The sequence below is a fragment of the Hoplias malabaricus genome, chromosome 8 (assembly GCF_029633855.1).
Source record: "Hoplias malabaricus isolate fHopMal1 chromosome 8, fHopMal1.hap1, whole genome shotgun sequence".
NCBI classification, from domain to species: Eukaryota; Metazoa; Chordata; class Actinopteri; order Characiformes; family Erythrinidae; genus Hoplias; species Hoplias malabaricus.
Window position 1 is genome coordinate 34,496,909 of NC_089807.1, and position 20,462 is coordinate 34,517,370.

General features: G+C 38.0%; 2 protein-coding genes across 2 annotated transcripts; both read right to left on the bottom strand.

Moving 5' to 3' along the window:
- Positions 1-1,352: 1,352 nt before the first annotated feature.
- si:ch211-117n7.7 (Monoacylglycerol lipase ABHD12-like) lies at positions 1,353-10,214 on the bottom strand. Its single transcript, XM_066678197.1, has 13 exons — positions 9,951-10,214; positions 9,496-9,617; positions 9,297-9,396; positions 6,460-6,579; positions 5,602-5,632; positions 5,469-5,514; positions 4,218-4,347; positions 4,055-4,092; positions 2,630-2,718; positions 2,463-2,545; positions 2,266-2,344; positions 1,830-1,954; positions 1,353-1,698 (listed from the first exon to the last, which is right to left on the bottom strand). The coding sequence occupies exons 1-13, from the start codon at positions 10,043-10,045 to the stop codon at positions 1,671-1,673; spliced, it is 1,086 nt and encodes a 361-aa protein (XP_066534294.1). The 5' UTR covers positions 10,046-10,214; the 3' UTR covers positions 1,353-1,670.
- Positions 10,215-11,172: 958 nt separating this feature from the next.
- On the bottom strand, positions 11,173-17,226 carry LOC136705834 (lysophosphatidylserine lipase ABHD12-like). The gene is made up of 13 exons (XM_066679626.1): positions 16,967-17,226; positions 16,382-16,503; positions 16,184-16,283; positions 15,144-15,263; positions 14,624-14,654; positions 14,496-14,541; positions 14,058-14,187; positions 13,922-13,959; positions 13,284-13,366; positions 13,117-13,199; positions 12,912-12,990; positions 12,073-12,197; positions 11,173-11,930 (listed from the first exon to the last, which is right to left on the bottom strand). Exons 1-13 carry the CDS (start codon positions 17,197-17,199, stop codon positions 11,903-11,905), a joined length of 1,218 nt encoding a protein of 405 aa, XP_066535723.1. The 5' UTR covers positions 17,200-17,226; the 3' UTR covers positions 11,173-11,902.
- Positions 17,227-20,462: the final 3,236 nt, after the last annotated feature.

Sequence of the window (20,462 nt, forward strand, 5' to 3'; positions counted from 1 at the left end):
GAAAAAAATTGATTGTAGCCTATTTCATAAATACAGAATTTTAATTTGATACCTACAATGCACTCAAAGTTTGGGACAAGGGCAAGAGTGATAAGTTTATAGATTATTGAGGTTACAGAGCTTTGAAACATGCCACTAAAGGCAGTTATAATAGGAGCATCCACCATAAAGCTCAGCTTTTGCAAGCAAAGATCTGTCTCATCATTTTGTTGCAAAATTCATGTGAGAATTGTCAGACAGTTCAAAATGAAATAAATCTCTATGCAAGAATGTCATCAATTCCCTGCAGAAATACAGATTTCTCCTGGCCCAGCTCACCTTAGATGATCCCAATGACAGTGGAAACTCAAATTTATAATACATTAAAAAGAATTAGTTAACAGATATGACTGTTTAAAACATGGATGGTGTGCCTCCATTCACCTGTTTTTAGAAATTACAGTACAGTGTCTGTTAGTTCTACCAACAGTAACATCGACATGTCACAACTGTCAAAATGTCTAAACTATATAAAAAATGATAAATAATATGGTTAACTAGGTGCCTGACAGCTAATGGACAGAAAGTTATGGAGGAGGGGGTTTGGGATTTCAGTCCTGCATGTAGTCTTAGACAAGCTCAGCCTGTCAATCAGTTCATTCCTAAGTGTAAATACTCCTTCTTTTAATATAGCAGAATAATATATTAAACAATTGATTTTGAACTGTTGGGATTGGACACTGGAGATGAAAATACAGTTTAGAGGGGAAAAAATTAGGTTGGAAATGGGTTGCTTTGACAAAAATAAAAAATGGGGGAAGGCAGGGCTACACATCATACTGCCATCAGCCAGTAGAAGCACTAGACTTGTCTATGCGCTGTCTGTTTTCTACAGTTGTTAGATGAAACATTTTAGCCAGCTCAAATAGTCCTTCTACTTAGACATGCTGTTTTATGAGAATGTATAAAATGATAATTTAATATTTGTTTTTCTGTATACATCACCATATATATTTGAAAATTTAGACATTATACCCCTTATATAACACCACAATGCTGACACTGTCAAAAGTGTACCTGTCTGCATGTGTATGCATGGAATTAGATGTGCTCATATTATGAAATGAGATCTGATTTAGGAAAACTGGAAAGAGTAAGCAGTAAGTAAAACAATAAAATATAATAATATCTACAGACATCTGTTGTTGTCTGAAATGTAATTAGAATCCATTTTGTATCTTTGTCATCATAATTACTATTTTTAAATCAGTGTCTGAATGTGTATATGTGTATATTGAAAGTGAGTGATTTTATATTCCATTTATTCATGAAATAAAAAAAAAATCCATGTGCTAAAAGACTGCAGTCAGGTACTCACATAGTTTTATTAATATTTCTCCATAACAAATCAATTTCATTATCAAATGCTCATTTACATAGCTTGTATCCACAGCCAATTGTAGTCCATGTCATTTAAAATGTAATCTATAGAAAATAGATAGAAAATCTATAGAAAATAATAACATGTACATGGGAAGGTCAGCTAGAGTTGCACTTAGATACAAATGTCATAACAATGTAGTGTTAGAGCTACAGTTTTAATTAAGCACATGTCAGGATAGTTCAGAGAGTAAGAGCATAAGTAAATAAAATGGTCTAGGTCCCAAATGCCCTCTTTTTCAACTTCTTAATTATGCCTTGAGGGACTGCACAAACTCCCTGTAAATGCAAGCATTCGTATATTAGTAATCAACACACCACATTTGAACACCATCTGAACATTCTGAGTAAGATATTATTTCATCATGGCTTTTCAAAAAAGAAACACAAGAGAAGATTTCAGATATTACCTTACGATGCCTGGCAAAGCAGGGTCTCTGTAAAGTCCATTATGTAGATATCCATGAGATCCATCAAACAACACCAGTTTCACTTTGTCATCTGACTTCAAAGCTGTTTTGGCTATTCTATATCGCTAGAGAGGAAAATGGTTCTGAAAATTATTACTTATGTTCCTTTATGGCATCAAGTTGACACAAATCAAAACACAACACAATCAGCCATACACACACACACACAATTCAAGCACATTATTTATACCATTTGTTGCTACTATTATAGTTATATTTGTGCTATTACGTTTTTACACTGATTTTACACTATTACGTTTTTACAGATCTTTCAGATCTTGTCCAGATTTAAGGGGGCCTGGTCCTGGTAATGATCTATAAAACCATGGCACACATACATAGACAAAATTAATTTCTTATTCTTCCCACTTCATACCTCTTCTGCTAGCTGGTAGGGCACTAAATGATCATCTTTGGAATGCAGAATCAGAAGAGGAGTCCTCATTTTCTTCAAACTGTAGGGATACAACAGATATCCTTCAGAAACTACTAACCTTGCTTAAAATTTTAAGTCTTCTGCATGTGGTGTTCTCTTTTTTAAATATCATTATATAATTATATCATTATACTTACTTTTCATCAGTGGGAAATATGAGTTTATTTCTTTCATGTAAATCTTGGAAAAAATACTGAATGTAGGGAAACCTCCGGTAATACTAGGAGGAAATAAGAATAGACAATGAATATTCTGAATATTGCATGTGAAATCATATTTTTCAAACATTTGGCAAATGTCCTACCCAGGTGAATGGATGGGGGTATTTACTGGGATTTGGGATTTTCGCAGTTTTGAAAGCACCCTCAAGTATCACTGCATCAACAGGGGTCCCTAGAAAGAGATAATAAGAACATTTGTTGACTTTTAATAGAGTACTGTAAAGAAAAAAAAAGGTCTGATACATTCATTCATTATCTGTAACCGCTTATTCAATTCAGGGTCGCGGCGGGTCCAGAGCCTACCTAGAATCATTGGGCGCAAGGCGGGATTACACCCTGGCGCCAGTCCTCCACAGGGCAACACAGACACACACACCTACAGACACTTTTGAGTCGTCAATCCACCTGCAACATGTGTTTTTGGACTGTGGGAGGAAACCAGGGCACCTGGAGGAAACCCACGCGGACACGGGGAGAACACACCTACTCCTCACAGACAGTCACCTGGAGCGGGAATCGAACCCACAACCTCCAGGTCTGGGGGCTGTGTGACTGCGACACTACCTGCTGCGCCACCGTGCCGCCCAGGTCTGATACAGCCAGCAATTTTTATAATTAAAATAACTAATGCCCATCTCTATCATCTTCTGAGTTTTGTTTATATTATAAGAAAAACAAAATATGGTGCAACTTCACTTCACTACAAGGTGCTTAGTTAAAAAAGCAAAAGCTGAATGTGAGAAGAGAACATGTTGACTAGATTATATTATATACCTATGTGTTTCAGCACATAGGCCATAATTAGAATTTTGGTTACATCACTGTGTACCAGTGGGCACGGAAAATAAAAAAAATATAAAATAAAGCAATTGTTTTTCATGAGTTATCTCCCCTCATATCATAACCCCATCAATCATTAAGGGGTAAAAACACCCTGGTACCATTTTTTACTTCCAATTCATGCTGATTTTAACCAATTCACATTTTTTTAAAAATACGTGTAATCACTGTATATTCCTGTGTTGTGTTGTTGTCTTGTAAACAAGTGATTACGAAACTCATGAACATTCATTCATTCATTGTCTGTAACTGCTTATCCAGATCAGGGAGGGTCCGGAGCTTTCCTGGAAACACTGGGCGCAAGGCAAGAACACAGGGTGTCCTTCACATGGTGACACACACACACATACACACACACCCAGGGACACTTTTTAATCTACCTACCAATGTGCGTTTTTGGACCGTGGGAGGAAACCCATGCGGATACAGGGAGAGCACACCAAACTCCTCACAGACAGTCACCTGGATCAGGATCCAGGTCTCTACTGCGCCACTGTGCCGCCCACTCATGAACATATATTTCTAAAATTATGTCTCAGTTGTCCGAAGGAAGGCCAAAAAGATAAAGTATGCCCACTGTTGTTACCAGAATGAGTATGAAAAACTACCTAAAGCTGTAGGCATAAACACCCTACTGTTAAATGTATTGTTAATTTAAGGTGTCTTACCTTGCTCTTGTAATTTGACTGCAATGTTAGTTGAAACTCTGCAAATAGAATAATAATGTTACTGTGTTTATACATGTAATACCTCAGTTGTAACAGGCTTATATAAAAATTATTCTAAAAAACTGCAATGGAACAAAAAAAAAAAAGCATCACACTTACTTACCCTGTGCCAAGTGAATGACCCCAAATGACCACTAGACTGCCCTTGCTGCGAGCTCTTACCCAGTGGTACAAGTAGAGGGCATCAGTGGACAAGCCAGCCTCTGTGGGCTCCCCAGTGGAGTCACCAAACCCTGAAACAATGTTTTATGTGAAAATGTTTTTTTTTGACTGTGAGGGTGTAAGGTACCCTGCAGGGGTTTTACGCATGGCTTCCAGGGTGGGAAGACCATAACATGTACAAGACTCAAAAGTTGAGTGCTCAACTGCTGGGTTTTTATTTACACGATGGAAAATACACGAACATAGGCTGAAATGACAGGAAAATTAAATTAAATTAAAAAATAATTATAACAACTTATTGTTCTTTTTACAGGTTACTCAAAGAATGATGGAACCCCCCCCCCCACGCCTTAATTTCCCCATCGGTGGATCCTCCTGACAAGGATAAGGTGAGTAGGTCTCTCCTTTTCCCCCTTTTTGCTATTTCTACCTCACAGGTGAAGTCAGGTAAGTTTTACCCATGTATACACTTCATTGTTCTTGGGCCACATCACAGTGACAAAGATCAACACAGGCAGATGGCAGATTGCAGATTCAGTGCCTTGCTCAAGGGCACTTCAGCCATGGATGTTCCTGCCGGTCATTGGGATTGAACCAGCAACCAAGCCCAGTTCTCTAACAATTAGGCCACCGCTGCCTGTGGTTTTTGGTTGGTGGATTCTCAGTCCAGCAGCGATACCGGGGGTATAAAAACTCCAGCAGGACTCATACTAACACACCACTATTACATCAATGTCATTTCAGAGCTGAGAATGATCCACCACCCAAAATCATACCTGTGGAGGTCCTGACCATTGAAGAACAGGGTGAAACTAAACTAATAATGTATTTAGAGCAACAGATGTTTCAAATGCAGCTTTTTGTTACTAAAATTCTTCATTTGTTTTAGAGAAACAGCATAAGGAGAAAACAATTGTGCATTTTTTTTAAATATCACTACTTTAATGTCAATGTGACATTTTTATAAATAAATGTTTTCATATTTTTGTTTCAATAATAACCCACATATTCCATTTTAATGCACCGGCTGCCATTTACATTATGTGAAAGTTTCATATCAGATGGAACAACAGAAATTGTCCAACATCCCTGAAATAAAATTACTTTACAGATGTAAAGTTATAATATTTTACCTTGACTTATAAACATATTGGTTGGAAGACAGAATGTGAAGTAATAAAATTTCACCCACCCCTGTAATCCATAACCACTGCATGATAGCCAAGAGAACTCAGGACCTGCAATCGACAAACACCCTGTCAGTGGGAGCACTGTGGCCTTATTTACATTTCTGAGTTGCATAGTTACATTGTTGAGGTACTCACATTTGCGACTCCTATTCGATGGGGGGCTGCTCTGTTTAAATGAAAGCAGAAAACTATTATCAGGAGGTGTTCTGTTAATGAGTGTATCACACATAATTAGTTTTTATGATGTAAAAGCTTTAATCTCAGTTCTGTAACACTGTGACTGGACAAAGTACACTGTTTTACTTGTGTGTTTAATAACACACAAGTCTTGGTTAAAGGTTATCTAAACAACTGTACTGTTTATAACAGAAAATACATATTTAACAGATTTAAGCAGGTCAAAAGTGACTGCCTTGCTAGAAGATATGCTTCAATGGCTATGTTCTGATGCTCTATAGCATTACCATATGACATGCTATTGAACACTTAAGAAAGCTTTTCTAGATCCTGCAAATATTATTGGCCAACTAGTTCATTCATTCATTCATTATCTGTAAGCGCTTATCCAGTTCAGGGTCGCGGTGGGTCCAGAGCCTACCTGGAATCATTGGGCGCAAGGCGGGAATACACCCTGGAGGGGGCGCCAGTCCTTCACAGGGCAGCACAGACACACACACATTCACTCACACCTACGGACACTTTTGAGTCGCCAATCCACCTACCAACGTGTGTTTTTGGACCGTGGGAGGAAACCGGAGCACCCGGAAGAAACCCACGCGGACACAGGGAGAACACACCAAACTCCTCACAGACAGTCACCCGGAGCGGGAATCGAACCCACAACCTCCAGGTCCCTGGAGCTGTGCGATTGCGACACTACCTGCTGCGCCACCGTGCCACTAGTTCAGTTCACTTATATTGTATTTTTCTGTATAATACCTTTCAACAATAAAAACATATTTTCAGGTTTAAATGAGTAGAAATTTTTCCTACCTGTTATTTGTATTGCCATGTAAATAGATGAAAACTGGAGATCCATCACCTAAAGACTTCTCGTACCAGTCCAGACCTTTCCCTTGGGCCTCCTTCCATTTTTTCTCAGGTACTGTGTGCCTAATATGCAGGATTAGATGGAAAGGATACTGAGAATAGGACACGGGAAACATACAGAGAACCTGTATTATTTTAGTGGTATGAGAGTGCAGAGCATTTAATGTGTGCTAATGGCCCTCACACAAAGGAAACTACCATAGTTGTGATCTGATTTCTGAGTTTTAGGGCCACGGCGTTGAAAAAAAAAAAAAAACAAGATTCCGAGAATAAAGTCAGAATTCTGAGAATATTCTCTGAATAATTCTGAGAAAAAATCTCTGAATATTTGAGTAAAAAAGGTCTGTATAATTCCGAGAATATTCTCGGAATATGTAGAGAAACACTGTTTGGGTTATTATTTATTATAATATGTAGACAGACCGACTAACAGTCTGTGTGCCATGAGTGAGTTGTGAAAGAAGCAGTCAGTGAAGTGAACAGAATTATTTATTAAACGAATTCACACGACATGACGACCCTGTCAGTGCAGCCCCTGACTGCGATGCATAAGGCTTTAGTTTATTGTACGAGTCCGAACCGTAACGCGATAGAGCCTCGTGGACGCCGGAGTTCCACTCACTCTGGATCCATCATTTTCCTCATCATTAATTGTATCCTGTGAAAGTAAATTCCACGGGTTCGTGCACCGATTCAGGGTTTAAATACTAATCACAATCTGGTCCTGATGTGGAAGAGAACTGAGTGTTTTTTCCTGAAATCTATACCTTAATAGAGGGTGACCAGACGCCCTCTTTTTTAGACTTTAGACAAACATCCGGAATTTTGTTTTTCTAGAGCTTACATAGAATTTCAAGAAGCATTTCGTTCACAAACTAGTCCCGCCCTCCCCTACTCTGTTTGGTTCGCTTGAGTGAAAAGGGGGCGTGGTGAAGTAGCCTAAAATCTTCGGATTTGACGGTCCGCCCCCCTTACTTAATCACCCTACTTTAATATGGAAGCAAATCTGTCTCATCAGACTTTGAAATATTACCACCTTTGAATTTGCAGATTTTTTTGCACTGAAATTATGCATCTGAATTTTCCTGCTTTTGAAGTTAAGTCTTCAGATTTACACCTCTGAATATTTTGAAATTATGCATCTGAATATAATTGCTCTTAAATAGAATTTTCAAGAACACGTTTTCACTGTTATTATTCAATATTAATAAATCCAGATAAAAAAATCAAGCTCAAAAAAATTTAAACAATATAAAATTTCTATATAAATATTTATAGTAATATTAGAAATAACCAGACATTGTTAATATACACACCAACATTCAGTGTTTAAACAAACACAACTTTATGAATTAAACTCTGCACTTTGGGATATTATATTTGTATTACACCTTCTGTAATATTAATTTCAGATTCTTGATAATCTGACAATGAAAAAATATAAATGCCATAGGACATATACCCCACAGTTTCCACAGATTCTCTCATATCACATGCTATGTTCACAGGGCCATTACAATAAATTTCCACAGTAAAATGTCTCCATTTTCATGATACCAATAGTCTGCTATATTGTGTCTTTAGTGAGACTTTCAGATTTTTGAAACACTTTAAAAATAAAGTGATAATATCCAGAAGGAAGGAAGCTAAACGTGTAGTTTTTCCACGGTATGGAAGTTGTGTTCGTATTTCGCCCTCTAGCGGCGACAGAATGCAACTAGTGCAGCATTTAAGGTGAAAGAGAAAATCCAAATGAATCGGTTGCTCATCCTTGGTGTCCCGGATGTGTATCTGAACTCTGTAACTCGTATTTTGGTGTCTGAATTTCGTCCACTGAATTTGAGCAACTTCTAAATATATTGTTTGAATTTTTTTAGCTTGATTTTTTATCTGAATTTATTAACTTTGAATAATAACAGTGAAAACATGTTCTTGCAAATTCATAAATTCTATTCAAGAGCAATTATATTCAGATGCATAATTTCAGTGCTACAAATTCAAAGGTGGCGCAGCAGGCAGTGTCGCAGTCACACAGCTCCAGGGACCTGGAGGTGGTGGGTTCGATTCCCGCTCCGAATGACTGTCTGTGAGGAGTTTGTGTGTTCTCCCCGTGTCTGCGTGGGTTTCCTCCGGGTGCTCCGGTTTCCTCCCACAGTCCAAAAACACACGTTGTTAGGTGGATTGATGGCTCAAAAGTGTCTGTGTGTGCGTGTGTGTTGCCCTGTAAAGGACTGGCACCCCCTCCAGGGTGTATTCCCGCCTTGTGCCCAATGATTCCAGGTAGGCTCTGGACCCACCGCGACCCTGAATTGGATAAGTGCTTACAGATAATGAATGAATGAATGAAATTCAAAGGTGGTAATATTTCAAAGTCTGATGAGACAGATTTGCTTCCATACTTGAGCAACACACTGCATTCCACAGTTACACTGGTTATCTACTCCATCATACGCAGCAAATTATTCCAAAAATGTTCTCAGAATTATTCAGAGATTTTTTCTCAGAAATATTCACAGAATATTCTCAGAATTCTGACTTTATTCTCTGAATCTTTTTTTTTTCAACGCCGTGGCCCTAAAACTCCATCATAGATGTCACACTGATATCAAAATTCTCAAGAAATAAACTGCCATGGACAGAGAGAATCAGCAAATGGCTTAAGTGCATTAACAAGTTTTCCACACCTGTGAGAACAAATTTAAAGCAGCCTGTTTGAAAAAAAGTATTATACATTTCACATTGACAAAGTGTATAAAGAATGCAGATTTTATTTTACTGACCACACGCCCAGAGTCACCCCCTCTTCTGAGGTCAGGTACATATTGACTGTGTGATTAAGACCAAGGTCAGAGGGACGGCTCAGATCAACAAAGTACAGCACTGTGGAGAGGGGCAAAAAATATATTTTTGATGTTAATCTTACTGCGGTAATACATTTAGATGAAATATTGCAACTTACAGTGTTCATTAATAACCCACCAGCATGTGAATAAACCAGATGCTGTAAAAGACCAGGAAAGAGACGTATTATAAACGGCGTGGCCACATACAGCACACAGAGGAACAGTAAGGTCCATTTAATCCATGTTTTCCATGAAGACCTGCCACAAAGTGGAACTGTTAGGATGTGCAGATTTTGAGTTTTTTTTTTTGCAGTGTTTAATCATGCTTTTTAATGGCTAAAGGCACTAAATAGATTTTCCCAAAGCAGCAAAGAACATATTAAAAATTGCACATTACAAACAAGGAGACATGAAAATTTAGCATAATGTGCTCTGGATATCTGAGCAAGTAACAGGATAAAGCTGAACATTGTCAGACACAGCAGAATACTACGATGCAGTTAAGTTAAACGCGCCTTTTTTTTAAAAAACAACACGCTTTTTTCAGCTTCAGTTTCAAGTCTGGAATCTAACGTGAAGAAAACTGTCAACCTCGACCGCGTTTCCTCATGCCATTCGGCATTTGGCGTTTCCTTCGGTTTCTTCCCGGTCCGTTCAGGGATATTTTCATCCACTCTTCTCCGCATCTCGGAACACAGACCAAACGCGGGAATAAAAGACAAACAGAAAAGACGGCTCTGGTTTTGCACTCGTTACAAAACGTATAAAACGTCTATAGTCTAAAGTCTAGTTTGATGTGACTGGAGTAACGTGCCTTTCCACTTTAGTGAACTTTGACTTCGATAAGTTCGGGTCTGAAATTGTATACTTGTTTGGAAACGCCTACTTTACATGGACATTTTGACCCTTCATGTAGCCGCAGAAAATAAAAGTGCTGCAGCGCCCCCTGTTGGCGCTGGAAAACACCTGCAACATACCTGGAAAATACAAGTAACAAACTAACTACATAAATAATAGAAATCATAATAAAATATAGAGATAAAAGGAAAAAAATCACTGATAAGACAATAATTACTTTAATAATAATTCTTATTAATAATGTTCTATTTTTTATTAAGAGGTTAATGAAAGGGGATGATGGTGTATTTTATGTTAAGATCATTTAATTGACATCATATTACATAGTGGCTCCAATATTGGAAAAAAATATTTTTTTTACAGAAATGCTATAAGCCTTGATGCTATGTGCAACTACAACCTTAATTTTCTCATTCCCAGCCTCACTATGTAGTTAGTTCCAACTTCATTAATTTATTAATTAACTGATTAATCCATTTATTCATCTTCTGTTACAACTTATTCGTGTTTAGGTTGCAATGGGTCCACCTGAAATCTTCAACACAAGTTAGGAATACAACATTGTTAAGTCATTCCCACAGAATTGGTCATGACGTTATGTCAGCTGTGCAGAACAAAATGGCATACGTTTAAATAAAAAAGGCACAAATTAATAATGTAATATATAAATGAATAGGGAAATACATTTCATGAAAAAGTGCATAAGGAATTGTCTTGAACTGATTTATGAATTTCTCCATTTTTACTTTCATTTATTTCTGCATTTCCACATTTCTTTATTTCTGTATTATTACATTTTAACAATTATTTATCCCTGTAATTCTATATTTGTACATTTACATGCATGGAATTAAATGTACCCATATCATGAAATGTGATCGGATTTAGGAAGACTGGACAGAGCAAAAATGAGAGAATATCTACTTTTTTTTTTTACTGAAATTTAATAGGTATCAAAGCATTTTTTAATATTCTTACATCACAATTACTTTTTTTAACTATTTATCTCAAAGATTATATTAGTGCAGTCTGGACAGAGCACTACCTGGTGGCGCAGCAGGTAGTGTCGCAGTCACACATCTCCAGGGACCTGGAGGTTGCGGCTTCGATTCCTGCTCCGGGTGACTGTCTATGAGGAGTTGATGTGTTCTCCCCGTGTCCGCGTGGGTTTCCTCCGGGTGCTTCAGTTTCCTCCCACAGTCCAAAAACACACGTTGGTAGGTGGATTGGCGACTCAAAAGTGTCCATAGTGAATTTGTGAGTGTGTGTTGCCCTGTGAAGGACTGGCGCCCCCTCCAGGGTGTATTCCTGCCTTGCGCCCAATGATTCTAGGTAGGCTCTGGACCCCCCGCGACCCTGAACTGGATAAGGGTTACAGATAATGAATGAATATTGCAGTCAGGTACTAATAATATTCCTCCATAAGCAAACAATTATCATCATCATTCACATCAACTGCTCATTCATCATAGTTCATGAATCCATAGTCATTAGTAGTCCATGTCATTTTATATTTAATTTATAAGAAGTGTGCATGGGAGGGTCAGCCAGACTTGCACTTCTCACTTAGAATCAACTGTTATAAGAATGTAGTGCTAAAGCTTCAGATTTAATTAAGTGCATGTCAGGCGTAGTTCAGAGACTTATAGTCTTGATCCCAAATGCCTTCTTTTTCAACTTCTTAATTATGCTTTGAGGGTCTGCACAAACTCCCTGTAAATGCAAGCATTCATACATTAGTAATCAACAAGCCACATGTGATGACCATATGAAAATTTTGTGTGAGATATTATTTTCACCAAATCATAAAAAAACCACCAACTATCATAACAGAAACAGATTAAAACATTTTTACCTTAAGATGCCTGGTAAAGCAGGGTCTCTGTAAAGCCCATTATGTAGATATCCATGAGATCCATCAAACAACGCCAGTTTTACTTGGTCTTCTGATTCCACGGCGGTTTTGGCTGTTCTATATAGCTAGAGAGGGAAATGGTTGTGAGAATTATTGTTTATGGTCCTGTACGGCATCATGGTAATACAAATTAAAACACAGCATAATCAGCGTTACACTCATGCAAATGCACAAACACACAATTCAAGCACATTCTTTATACCACTTGTTTCTACTATTATTTTTTTTAATTAAACACATAATTGATTGTAAAGTGTTATTAATTGTTTATAAATCAAAACTGCCTCGGACCAAAATATATTTCAGATCTGCTAGAAGTGTATGAACTCAGTAGGGCCCTCAGATCACTCGGGACTGGTCAGCTAGTGGTGCCCCGGGTCAGAACCACACAGGGGAGGCAGCTTTCAGTCACTATGCTGCCTGCACCTGGAACAGACTCCCGGAAGACATCAGATTTGCCCCAAATATTACTACCTTCAAATCTAGGACTAAAGACCTTCCTTTTCTCCTGTGCATTTGAGTAGCGCTGCACTTAGATCAAATTAAAAATTTAGATTTACTTATTTTATTTCTAGTAGTATTTTAATAAGTGTCCTATTTTATTATTCTGTTTTTATTGTTTTAAATTTTGCTGAATAGCTTTTAATCATTTTTATTTTATATTCTGTTTTAATACTGTTTTATACTTTTTAATAGTTTTTTTAATTTTATACTTTTTAAATGCCATGGCAAAGACACATAGACAAAATAGATTATTTTTTATAGTTCATGTGACATACCTCTTCTGCTACATGGTAGGGCACCAAATGATCATCTTTAGAATGCAGGATCAATAGAGGAGTCCTCATTTTCTTCAGACTGTAGGGATACAACAAATATCTTTCAGAAACTATTAACAATCATGGATTAAAACTTTAAGTCTTCTGTATGTGGTGTTCTCCTTTTTAAATAATGTTTAGTTATCTGCCACTGCATTATACTTACTTTTCATCAGTGGGAAAGTTGAGTTTATTTGTTTTATGTAAATCTAGGAAAAGGTATTGAATATAGGGAAATCTCAGGTAGTACTAGGAGGAAAAATAAATAAACTATTAATATTTAGTACATTGTATGTGAAATCAAATGTTTGAAAGAGTATGCAAATTTCCTACCCAGGTAAAAATATGGGGGAATGTAATGAAAACTTTCCCAGAGCTGAAAGCACCCTCAAGTATCACTGCATCAACAGGCTTTCCTACAAACAGAGATAATAAGAGAACTATTAGAGGTTCATCTTTCACGGTTTCGCTGGTTTTTTCAAGAGAAAAAACAACACCAAGGTACCATTTTTAACTGAATAAACTACCTAAAACTGTAGGCATTAACACTTTTTTCATTCATTCATTATCTGTAACCGCTTATCCAATTCAGGGTCGCGAGGGTCCAGAGCCTACCTGGAATCATTGGGCACAAGGTGGGAATACACCCTGGAGGGGACGCGAGTCCTCCACAGGGCAACACAGACACACACACACATTCACTCACACCTTCGGGCACTTTTTGAGTTGCCAATCCACCTACCAACATGTGTTTTTGGACTGGGGGAGGAAACCAGAGCACCTGGAGGAAACCCACGCAGACACGGGGAGAACACACCAACTCCTCACAGACAGTCACCCGGAGTGGGAATCGAACCCACAACCTCCAGGTCCCTGGAGCTGTGTGACTGCGACACTACCTGCTGCGCCACTATGCCGCCCGGACATTAACACTCTACTGTTAAATGTATTTTTAATTTAAAGTGTCTTACCTTGCTCTTGTAATTTGACTGCAATGTTAGTTGAAACTCTACAAATAGAATAATAATGTTACTGTGTTTATACATGTAATACCTTAGTTGTAACAGGTTAATGGCAATGGAATTTTTGAAAAAGCATCACACTTACCCTGTGCCAAGTGAATGACCCCAAATGACCACTAGACTGCCCTTGCTGCGAGCTCTTACCCAGTGGTACAAGTAGAGGGCATCAGTGGACAAGCCAGCCTCTGTGGGCTCCCCAGTGGAGTCACCAAACCCTGAAACAATGTTTTCTTTTATTTTTATGTGAGAAGATATTATCTAACAAAAAAAATAAAAATAAAAAATTACTAGAAAATGACTAAGAATTTTATTTTACATATTAAACCTGCTGCTTATTATTAATTTTAAATATCATACCTATAGTGTTGCTTTCCTATTAACCCACATAGTCCAATTTTGTAATGCACCAGCTGCAGCTTATGTAAAGTTATAAGTATTTTTTTTAACTTTACCTATAAATATACAGTTTAGGAAATGACACTAACAATAAAGTGGGAAAGTGGAATAATAACATTTCACCCACCCCTGTAATCCATAACCACTGCATGATAGCCAAGAGAACTCAGGACCTGCAATCGACAAACACCCTGTCAGTGGGAGCACTGTGGCCTTATTTACATTTCTGATATTCAAGATAGTTGAGGTACTCACATTTGCGACTCCTATTCGATGGGGGGCTGCTCTGTTTAAATGAAAGCAGAAAACTATTATCAGGAGGTGTTCTGATAATGAGTGTATCACACATAATTAGGTAAATCTGCCATTTGAGTTTTTATGATGTAAAAGCTTTAATCTCAGTTCTGTAACACTGTGACTGGACAAAGTACACTGTTTTACTTGTGTGTTTAATAACACACAAGTCTTGGTTAAAGATTATCTAAACAACTGTACTGTTTATAACAGAAAATACATATTTAACAGATTTAAGCAGGTCAAAAGTGACTGCCTTGCTAGAAGATATGCTTCAATGGCTATGTTCTGATGCTCTATAGCATTATCATATGACATGCTATTGAACACTTTTCTAGCTATTGAGCTTTTCTAGATCCTGCAAATATTATTGGCCAACTAGTTCAGTTCACTTATGTTGTATTTTGGGATTTTTTCTGTATAATACCTTTCGACAATAAAAACATATTTTCAGACTTAAATGAGTAGAAACATTTCCTACCTGTTATTTGTATTGCCATGTAAATAGATGAAAACTGGAGATCCATCACCTAAAGATTTCTCGTACCAGTCCAGGCCTTTCCCTTGGGCCTCCTTCCATTTTTTCTCAGGGACTGTGTGCCTAATATACAGGAGTAAATGGAAAGGACATTGAGAACAAGAGATGAGATGGAAAAAGTACAGAGAACCTGTATTATTTCAGTGGTATGAGAGTACAGAGCATTGATTGGGAGCTAAGAAATAGCAAATTACCTTTTAACTTTGTATCTGAAAGCCTGAATAAAAAATAATGCACTGAACGATCACTGGATTAGGAAAACCGACATTGTATGACTGTCCATTTTATTACCTCCACTGACCATACAGGACCAATTTGTAGTTCTACAATTACAGACTGTAGTTCACTTGTTTCTCTGCATACTTTCTTATCCCCATTCCACCCTGTTCAGTAATCAGGACCGCAGCAAGACCAGTACAGAACATGTATGATTTGGGTGGTAGATACAGTGACACTGACGTTGTGGTGTTGTGATAGTATGTGTTGCGCTGGTATGAGTGGATCAGACACAGCATGGCCACTAGAGGTTTTTTTTTTTTTTAAAGCCCTCATCCTCACACAGTGGACAGTGAGTGGATACAGTGTTTAAAAACCAGAGAAGCACTGCTGTGTCTGATCCACTTGTACCACCATGTTAGTGTCACTGCAGCGCTGAAAATGATTCACTACCCAAATAATTTCTGCTCTGTGGGGGTCTTGGGTTTTCCCTCTGCAAGAAAGTATGCAGAGAAACAGGCAGACTACAGTCTGTAATTATAGAACTACAAAGTGCTCCTGTGTGGTCAGTGGTGTTGATAAAATGGACAATGAGTGTAGATACAAGGTAGGTGTTTGAAATCCAGGGATCATTCATTATAGTTAAGTTCAGTTACTAATTTTCAAGTATATTCCACACCTGTGAGAACAAACTAACAGCAGTTTGAAAAAGCATTATATATTAAACATTGACAAAGTGTAAAGAATGCAGATTTTATTTTACTGACCACACGCCCAGAGTCACCCCCTGTTCTGAGGTCAGGTACATATTGATGGTGTGATTAAGACCAAGGTCAGAGGGACGGCTCAGATCAACAAAGTACAGCACTGTGGATAGATGCAAAAATTATTTGATGTTAATCTTCCTGCAGAGATAAACTTCTTGGATGAATTACTACAATTTACAGTGGACATTTGTAGCCTACCAGCATGTGAATAAACCAGATGCTGTAAAAGGCCGGGAAAGAGACGTATTATAAATGGTGTAGCCACGTAGAGTACACAGAGGAACAGTAATGTCCATTTAATCCACTTTTTCCATGAAGACCTGCAACAAGGTGGATCTGTTAGGATATGCAGATTTTGGCCCTATTTATAGCAGTGTTTTAATTATCATGCTTTTTAAAGGCTCTGGAGACTAAATAGCAATTCTTCCAAAACCACAAATAGCATTAGATAAAACAAGACATTAAAAAGAAAGAAAATTTAGCACAATGATATGTAGCCTAACTGAGATCTCCCCTAAAGCTCAGAGACACGTGAGATCCCAAAGCACCTTTTTTTCCGTGAGAACATTCTCAGGAGTAAAAGTCTCCTTTGTCTATCCAGTCTCTTTTGGCTAGAAGACACAACAGGTCTTTCTCCTCTTTCCTCTGGGAATATAAACCAGGAAGTAAGGCGATTCAGAATAGACGCAGCAGCAACAGACTTCGAAGCAGTTATGTAGTCTTTTAAGCGCTCTTTTAAGAATCAAAACATGTTTGGAGTCTAATATATAGAAAAGTGTCAACCTCGTCCGCGTTTCCTCGTCATTTACGCCTTTTGGCGCTTCCTTTGGTTTCTTTTCACCCCGTTCAGGGACATTTTCGTCCAATCTTCTCCTCATATCGCAACGTTGTTCGGACGCTAAGAGAAAAAAACCCAAACAAACAGAAGAGATCTCTCTAATTGTGCACTTTTTACAGAAATATGGTCTGGTCCAAAGTCTAGAGTCTAGTTTGACAAGAATGGAGCTGTATATCATTACATTTAGTAAACCGTTGATTTCACACATATCTCTGCAGGCCGGAGGCCAGCAAGTGGGAGGGGCGTACGCAGCAAGTGGGCGGAAACCAGCAAGTGGGAGGAGGAAACCAGCAAGTGGGAGGGGCGTACGCTGCAAGTGGGCAGAAACCAGCAAGTGGGCGGTAACTAGCAAGTGTGAGGGGCGTACGCAGCACGTGGGCGATCTATGTTTTGTGGGAAGGCGAATGTAGGAAAAGCAGTCTTTGTGATTCGAAAAAAGGGCATAATTTCTCTCCAACAGAACTAGATACCCTCTACTAGTTATAGTTTATATTAGGTTTCAGTGAAAACGAAAAACATAGCACTCCTGATATGTTAATTATATAATTTTGGCAATCTGATTATGGGGTGAACTGCAAACTTATGAAATCCATTAGGTCTGTCATGTCTAAAATCATTATTTTAATTTGATTACAGAATTATAGGACTGTATTATTTGTTTATTACTCAGCACAGTATTGTATTATAATCAGTTTAAATGTGTAAACCCTTAAGTAACACTGTAGAAAATGGCCCACTATTCAAATAAATATTTAAAGCAACTCCTTTCCATTAATGGTCATGGGAGAAATGGTGCTAATAATTTGCAAATAATCATAATATTCAGCAAACCTACACTGACCACTCAGTCATAGTGGGTGTATATGAATAGGAATTTCACTGTAATGTAGTTATGGTATAATGAATTTCAAGATAGTGGTGCAACCTTTCAGGAAATTTGGCTCAACTTAAAATTAAGAATATAAACAGACATTCAGAGAGGTTCACTGTACTTCATCTAGTTCCTTTGCATGGTTTTAAATGATTCTTTATAGACGTATGTCCTTGTTGTGGAGTATTATGTATTACTCTTTGTGTTCAGATGATCACATATGCTTTGATTTGTCATCAGAACCAGGTCCTGGAACACCCTACTCACAATATTAGTTGAATCAAGTTTATTTGAACAGGTAGAATAGGATCAGAGTTGGATAACACTGGCTTTGACTGTCAGAAAGCCTCCCTTTCTTCTTACCTGGATTGTGCATGTGAATTTGTAAAAGGACTATCATTCATTCATTCATTCATTCATTCATTCATTCATTCATTATCTGAAACTGCTTATCTAGTTCAGGGTCGCGGTGGGTCCAGTCCGGAGCCTAAATGGAATCACTTGGTGCAAGGCAGGAACACACCAGTCCCTCACAGGGCAACACACACACACACACACACACATTCACTCACACTGAGTCGCCAATCCACCTACCAACTCCTCACAGACATTCACATGGAGTGTGGCTCAAACCCACACACTGGAGCTGTGTGACTGCAACACTACCTGCTGCAACACCGTGCCGCCCGAAGGGCTATCAATTTATTTAAATACAGTTCATTTATTCAGTTTTATTTATTTCAGAAATACACCATATGTACAAATATTTGAGAACAAATTTGTAATGACTGTATTCTACATTAAGTTGCACCCGTTACTAACACAGATGTGCAAACGTGCACACACTGCCTCTCTAATCCCTGACAATAGAATTGGATTCTCTGGAGTAGAGAAACATGAACCTAATGACAGGCGAGGAATATATAGCACCCCAGCACTGAGCTGTGCTGATGAACCCATATTTACTGTCATGTCTCTTGTTAGGAAGTGAGTAGTATCCTATATGTAAGCAAACATTATCATTCTCAGTACATGTAGGTCTCAGTTAAATGGTTATTCTCTTTATTTATTGCAAGAATTTCACATATTGAGCCAAACACAAACAAGTCTGTAAATCACATAATGCTGAAGATGTACTCCATATAATATACTCACTGTTTACAAGGTACAATATTAACACTGAAAACAAAACAGTTATTACGTGGTCACTGACATACAGCTGTACTACAAAATACACAATAATCTAACACAATGTCCCAAAGAACTCACTGACATTCTCTTAAACTTCCAAACAATGCTCAAACAGAATAATTTCAGCTGCATTAGTTATAGAAATTTGTTAGAAGAAAGAAAATAACTAGGATACCTATTTTGTGGAAGGGCATTTTACACAAAGCAAGACATCACAGTTAACCAGACAGCCTAGGTTTCTAAAAGTATCAAACTATACACACTGTCTGAACTGTGGTGTACAAGGTGCCCTGCAGTCTAGTATCTGTGCCTTAAGAATTGAGGTGAGGGGCCCTACAGTCCAGTTTCCATGCCTTAAAAATTCTGGGGTGAGGGGCATGTCGTAACCACAAACATCGCATTGACCCTGAGACCCTGCTCATCAACACAAGCTTTCAGATACAGCTGCATATCACCCCTGATTTTGAAAAACAAATAAAAAGGGTTCTTTAGCCTCTGGGTCATCTCCAGAGCCTTTATGCCAACTACATATCTCGAAGCCAGCGACGTGCTGTACCGCCCACTTGGAGCTGTACCGCCCACTTGGAGCTGTACCGCCCACTTGGAGCTGTACCGCCCACTTAGAGCTGTACCGCCCACTTGGAGCTGCCTCCGGCCTGCAGAGATACCCTTCTCGTTGATTTCGATTCTGGACTTACTGTGAAATCCTTATGGCAAGACGTATTAACATACATTTATAGAAGGAGCAATATACAAAACGTTCAGTTTTACACTGCAGTAAAGTTTTGAGATTTGGAATTCCGCTTTTATTCGCCAGTTACCAAACGTATATTCACAGTTGCAGATTTCTAATGTAACAAAAGAATCTAAAAAATGACATCCATAGCCTTTATTTACTAAACTGTACTTGCTGAAATTAAGCCAGAAACGCAGCCGATTATCGCTGTTTTTCCCCTGCGCCCAGCTCCAGCGTTAGGGACCGTCGCACAATTACTAGAATAAATGAATAAGATACTAGAATAAGTGTTTAATGTTAATTTCCAAATATTAATCTCTTTCCTTATTGTGCCTAATGCTGTCAAATCAACTTACAAATGTACAGAGTTTTATTTCTTACATACTGAGGCTAGTTTTGGTGGATTATTATTATTATTTATTTATTATTATTATTGTTTATATATATATTATATATATATATTAGTGACACTACTGTTTGTATCCCTGGTTTTGTTGTCTCTACCTCAACACTAGTGAGAAATCTTGGAGTAATTTTTGATTCTACATTATCATTTGAATCACATATTAACAACACATGTAGGACAGCCTTGTACCATCTTAAATATATCTCTAGGATTCGGCCTTTTCTCTCTTTCACTGCT

Excerpts from the sequence above, each read along its gene's own strand:
- si:ch211-117n7.7 (XM_066678197.1), bottom strand. The coding sequence starts at position 10,045 with ATGCGGAGAAGAGTGGATGAAAATATCCCTGAACGGACCGGGAAGAAA. Across the intron at positions 6,580-9,296 it reads GGGGTGACTCTGGGCGTGTG|GCACACAGTACCTGAGAAAA; the intron begins GTCAGTAAAATA and ends CCTGCATATTAG. Across the intron at positions 1,699-1,829 it reads GCTTTGCCAGGCATCGTAAG|GGAGTTTGTGCAGTCCCTCA; the intron begins GTAATATCTGAA and ends TTGCATTTACAG.
- LOC136705834 (XM_066679626.1), bottom strand. The coding sequence starts at position 17,199 with ATGATATACAGCTCCATTCTTGTCAAACTAGACTCTAGACTTTGGACC. Across the intron at positions 14,542-14,623 it reads ATCGAATAGGAGTCGCAAAT|GTCCTGAGTTCTCTTGGCTA; the intron begins GTGAGTACCTCA and ends TGTCGATTGCAG. Across the intron at positions 13,367-13,921 it reads AGTCAAATTACAAGAGCAAG|GAAAGCCTGTTGATGCAGTG; the intron begins GTAAGACACTTT and ends CTCTGTTTGTAG.